This window comes from Gossypium arboreum, chromosome 12 (genome assembly GCF_025698485.1).
Source record: "Gossypium arboreum isolate Shixiya-1 chromosome 12, ASM2569848v2, whole genome shotgun sequence".
Classification (NCBI taxonomy): domain Eukaryota; kingdom Viridiplantae; phylum Streptophyta; class Magnoliopsida; order Malvales; family Malvaceae; genus Gossypium; species Gossypium arboreum.
Genome location: NC_069081.1, coordinates 20,191,481 through 20,196,713, shown reverse-complemented (window position 1 = coordinate 20,196,713; position 5,233 = coordinate 20,191,481). Strand labels below are relative to the sequence as shown.

At 33.8% G+C, this 5,233-nt stretch overlaps 1 protein-coding gene across 1 annotated transcript; it reads right to left on the bottom strand.

Annotated features, from left to right (window-relative positions):
• Window positions 1-3,742: 3,742 nt before the first annotated feature.
• On the bottom strand, window positions 3,743-5,016 carry LOC108478088 (uncharacterized). Its single transcript, XM_017780518.1, has 2 exons — window positions 4,932-5,016; window positions 3,743-4,713 (listed from the first exon to the last, which is right to left on the bottom strand). Exons 1-2 carry the CDS (start codon window positions 5,014-5,016, stop codon window positions 3,743-3,745), a joined length of 1,056 nt encoding a protein of 351 aa, XP_017636007.1.
• Between the last annotated feature and the right edge of the window lie 217 nt (window positions 5,017-5,233).

The following is a 5,233-nucleotide window of genomic DNA, read 5'->3' as shown; positions in this document are numbered from 1 at the left end:
ATATATATGATTCAACTACACAATTCACATATACAATATTCAATTCAATCATATAAATAACAATTTAGTTACACAAACTTACCTCAACAAATGTTCGTGTACATAATATCTACTAATCCGATATTTTCTTTTCTTCTCGTTCTAACTTCGAATTTGGTCTATCTAGATCTAATTAGGCTTGCTTGTTTTTCTTTCTCTTTCCTAGGGTTTCCATAGAATTCTAGGGAAGAAGATGATGAAATAAGATGATATTAGGCTATTATCATCTTGATTTATTCCAAATTCCAATTTAGTCATTTTCTTTTCCTAAATTTCCATGGATGAATCATCAAAAATATCTACTAACTTTTCTTAATGGTCTAATTACCATATAAGGACCTCAAGTTTTGAATTCCATAGCTATTTGATACTTATAGCTACTAGAACTCAACTTTTGCATTTTATGCAATTTGGTCCTTTCTATAATTAAACATGAAATCAGTAAAATTTTCTTATCAAAATTTTTATACATCTTTCCTATCATAATATAGACCATGCAATAATATTAAAATAAATTTTTTTCTGACTCAAATTTGTGGTCCCCAAATCACTGTTTCGATTTTACTGGAAACAGGCTGTTACAAAAATCCTTCCCGCAAATAACTAAAGTTAACATATAATAACATTTAAGCACAGTCCAATCTTTTTAATGTAGTGCAATGAAAATTATGAATGGAATGTCCTAAAATGGAACTAAATTTACATAAGTATAGACAATTAGCTAGGTCTAAAGGCATGAAATATAACTCTTTTCAAGAGTTACCATAGCCCCAAACCTGAGTTATTGCTTGTCCTCAAACAAAATATGCATGAATGTAAGAATTGCCATAGCAACATAATTACCTTTGGACTGTTAGACCATTTAAAGAGTATTTTGTACTTCAGTTCTCAACAATCTTCTATGTCTAAAAATTTGATCAATTTTCATAAGCTTATTTAGCAAAGACAGCACAAAACATTTTGCCTTAAAAGAAAGAACAATCCTAAGTACTCATGCGACTTTCATTATAGCAAGTATCTCCTAATTTACGTAGTTCATCCTTTAACTAACTCAGTTTTTTTTTTCATCTAGCCTTATACATACTCAAACACATACATATTTGTTTATTATACCTATATTTTAATAAGGGATTCATCTCATCTATGCTTCTTTGACTCAAAAATTACAATGGAGCATACACTAATTGTCTAATACTTAATCATGTCACGATTTGAATACTCACTCATGAGGCTAAGGCTTTTGACTAAAAAGATGGATGGAACAAACAACTACCCTCTTAGTTACTCAGCCTATTACTACAGTGGAGTGCCCCTATACAATTTTTTTTACACACTATTACTGAAACTTGTTTTTTTAATCAACAACATAATGGAGCAAACAAAATGTTGTTGACCTACTTAGCAGTTCTAAGTATTGGAGTATTTATGGCATTTTTTAGATTTTTTTCCCTTGAATTTTTTTAAACATTGCCACTTTATTCATTGTTGAGTACTACCATTGTACTGAATTTAGCTTCAAGAATCTCTAAGTTTAATAAAATAAATTTACTAAAAATAAATTGGAATTGGAATTAGGACATCCTAACTTTAGGGGTCAATTTGCAAGAAAACTATCCTAAACTAATGTCACCTAATCTATTGTCACAACTTTCTAAGTTTATAGAAGAATTAAGTTCCTCATTGAACATCCTAGACAAAAATACACTCATCACAGTCCACACAATTTTTTTTTGGTAGTTATGCGTGCTATGGAAAAATGAATGAAAAATGAATAAAAATACTAAAACACACATACTTAACTAAATATCTAATGCAATCTAGAAGTACAATACACCCCCAAACCTAAAGGATGCATTGTCCTCAATGCATTTACATATATAAATCAGGAATACAAGAAAATATATATGTACATACTTAGTTGTAATAAAGGGAGAAAAACTTCCTGAGCTTGGAACTAAATGGTGGTACTTTAATTGTGGCGAGTGGTCTTTCGTGCACTCATCTTATAACGCACCGACCTTTTAATTAAATTAAGTGGTACATCCTCCTCTTCATTATTAAATCTGGTGATTTCATCAATAATTGGATTGATTTCACGATCTTGTTTAGTCATCAGTTTAGTAGAAGGAGGTGGAACAGCCATAGTGCTGTCCACTAGTGGTGCAACTGAGGGATTTGCTTCCTCTTCTTCCTCACAGTTAGTCTCAATCCTGACAGACTACGTTTTCTCTGGTTCTTTCTTTGATACTTTAGGTGCATTCTCTTTGTTGGAAAGATTCGTCTCAAGAGGCTCTACGTCACTGACCCATTCCCCTCCTACAGCTTATTAAACAAAGGAAATAAAATGACTAAAAGAAATTTAAATCAACAAAATGAAATAAAAATAAAAAGAATTTTCAAGATGTTGAAGTTAAACATCTCAAAGATCAATGGGTTGTTTGTCTCGCTCTACATGAGCAACCCAGTAGTGCTTCAACTGTTATCCATTAACTTTAAATGTGTCCTTTATTTTCATGACCTTGACATCAACAACTCCATGCGAATATACATAAGCTACCAAGCGTTGTTCATCAAAACTGAAAGGTCTATTTTGCTCTAGCAAAGTGCACAAGGGTCTTGCTCAAATGAATCTTCATCACTATCAAAATTACTATGGCAAAATCTCATGAACTTTTCCTCTACTGCTATTTCTATCAAGTGAATGGCACGACATTTTTCATTCTTCTCAGCATATTTAGCGCATTAAATACATGGAACATAACCTATTAATCATTAATCCTCATGGTCAATTCACCTTTCTGCACATCAATTAAATTTCTACCTGTAGCAAGAAAAGGTCTTCCAAGGATAATTGGTACATTTTTATCAATTTCACATTCTAAAATAATGAAATCGACTAAAAAAATAAACTTATCTAATTTTACCTTCACATCTTCCATTTTACCTTCTGGATGTGTGTAAGACCGATCAACTAGTTGTAGCGTGACTGTTGTAGGTCTTGCCTTCCCAATTCCCAACTTTCTAAAAACAGGCAGAGGCATTAGATTATACTTACTCCTAAATCACATAACGCCTTACCAACATAGTGATTTCCAATTAAACCTAGGATAGTGAAACTCCCTGGGTTTTTCAACTTTGGTGGTAATTTATTCATTAACATTGCTATGCACCCTTTAGTGAGAGCAACAGTCTCAAATTCTCCTAGTATACACTTTTTTGACAATATATCTTTCATAAATTGCACGTAATTGGGCATTCGCTCCAAAGCTTCAACCAGTGGTATGTTGATATGGAGTTGTTTCAATACATTCAAAAATCTTTTGAACTGAGCATCTTGTTTAGAATTATAAAATCACTAAAGAATGGGTGGAGATGGTCGTCCTTTAGGTTGCTAATATTGTTTTGATGTGGCATTCTTGTTGGAAACATGATCTAATTCTGCTTCAACATTCTGTTGTTTGCCCTTTTCAAGTACAATGTCCTTTTCAGATGGCTTTGGGATCTTTACATGGTTGTTATTCAAGTTATCCTCTCTTGCCATGGCATCTTAAGCAACGCCATCAAGCTGAGTTCCGCTTTTAAGAATGATAACCTTGCACTGTTCCTTCCCTTATGATCTCGAATTCTCAGTATCAGTTGGCAAAACTCTTTGTGGCCTCGAATTTAAAGCATCTGCTGCCTGCTCCACTTGATTCTCAAGAGCTCAGAGGGATGCAGCCTGAATCTGAATTACGACATCATTCTTGGCCATATATTCTTTCAACAAGTCCTCAATAGATGATGATGCCTGACCTTGTTGGACATTTTGCCTCGACATAGGTTGATTATAACCAGGTGGTGCACTGATGGCATTTTGTCTTACTGCATTATTAAAATTCCCCGTACCGTGATTATTCCAACCAAAGTTTGGATGTTGCTTCGACCTTGGATTATAGGTGTTGGAATAGGGATTATTATTCCAATTGAAATTAGCCATGTAGCACACAAATGCTAAATTTGATGGGCATTCATCAAATACATGGTATTCACCATAATAAACACATTCTAGCTCGACTGCTTTCATCTCCTGAATTGCAGTTGGTCTCTTCATTGTTTTGGTCATATTAGTTAAAGATGACACCTGGGTTGTCAATGATGTGATTGCATCAAGTTCCATAGTACCAGAAACTTTCTTGCCCGTCCTGAGTCTTGCGATCAGATATTGATAATCATTATTGACAATCATTTCCAAAATCTCAAATGCTTCATTATACGATTTATCCAAAAAAGTACCATTCGCGGAGGCATCAACTACCATCCTCGTATATGCATTCAACCCATTATAGAATATCTTCATCTGAGTCTTGTGTTGAAATCCATGCATCAGAAATTTCTGAATTAAGTCTTTAGATCGTTCCCAAGCTTTATATAGTGTTTCATCCTCTAATTTCCAAAAGGATGTTATGTCATTTCTAAGCTTGGCATTCATATTTGGTGGATTATACCTAGCAAAAAACCTCTGGCATAGATCATTCAATGATTCCACTGTTCCCAACGGTAAAGCATTCAGCCATGCTCTCACATAATCTCTTAAAGAATATGGAAACAATTTAAGTCTCAGAGCGTCTTCAGGAACCCCTTGTTGTCTAAACGAGTCACAAACCTCTAGAAAAAGCCTTAAATGTAGTCTTGGATCTTCATGGGTAACCCACCAAACTCTTTGACTATTTACAACATTTGAAACATTACCAATTTTAGTTCAAACTGCTAAGCTTGTATTTGTGGTCTGACTATCCCTGGATTCAAATCATCCAAAGTTGTCACAACATACTCTCAAATTGGTTTGTCTCGGTCATCTATCACTCTACAAACATGATGATTAGTGTCCTGATCATCTTGATTATTATTCATACCAAGTATTACTCTACGAACATGAGGATTAACATCTTGACCATTCAGATTATCATTGAGACTAGGGTCATTGTCGTTCTTAGCCATTTTTCACAATTCTTTCCAACTTCTTCTTGAAGTTCTCTCGATCTTTATGTCAAATGGATACTCTTTGTTGGCAAGAATTCCTATTCTCATGCACTGATAGGAAACTTGTAAAATTAATTAAACTAAGTTAGATAAAACTAATGGAATTAAGTAAAATAACCAAACCAAATTGCACCAAATTACCGTTCCCCAGCAACGGTGCCAAAAACTTATCGCA

Bases quoted from the DNA above. Each gene is read 5' to 3' on its own strand.
- LOC108478088 (XM_017780518.1), bottom strand. From the start codon at position 5,016: ATGGCTAAGAACGACAATGACCCTAGTCTCAATGATAATCTGAATGGT. The intron at 4,714-4,931 runs GTATGAATAATA...TTACCCATGAAG, and splicing joins TGTTCGTAGAGTAATACTTG to ATCCAAGACTACATTTAAGG.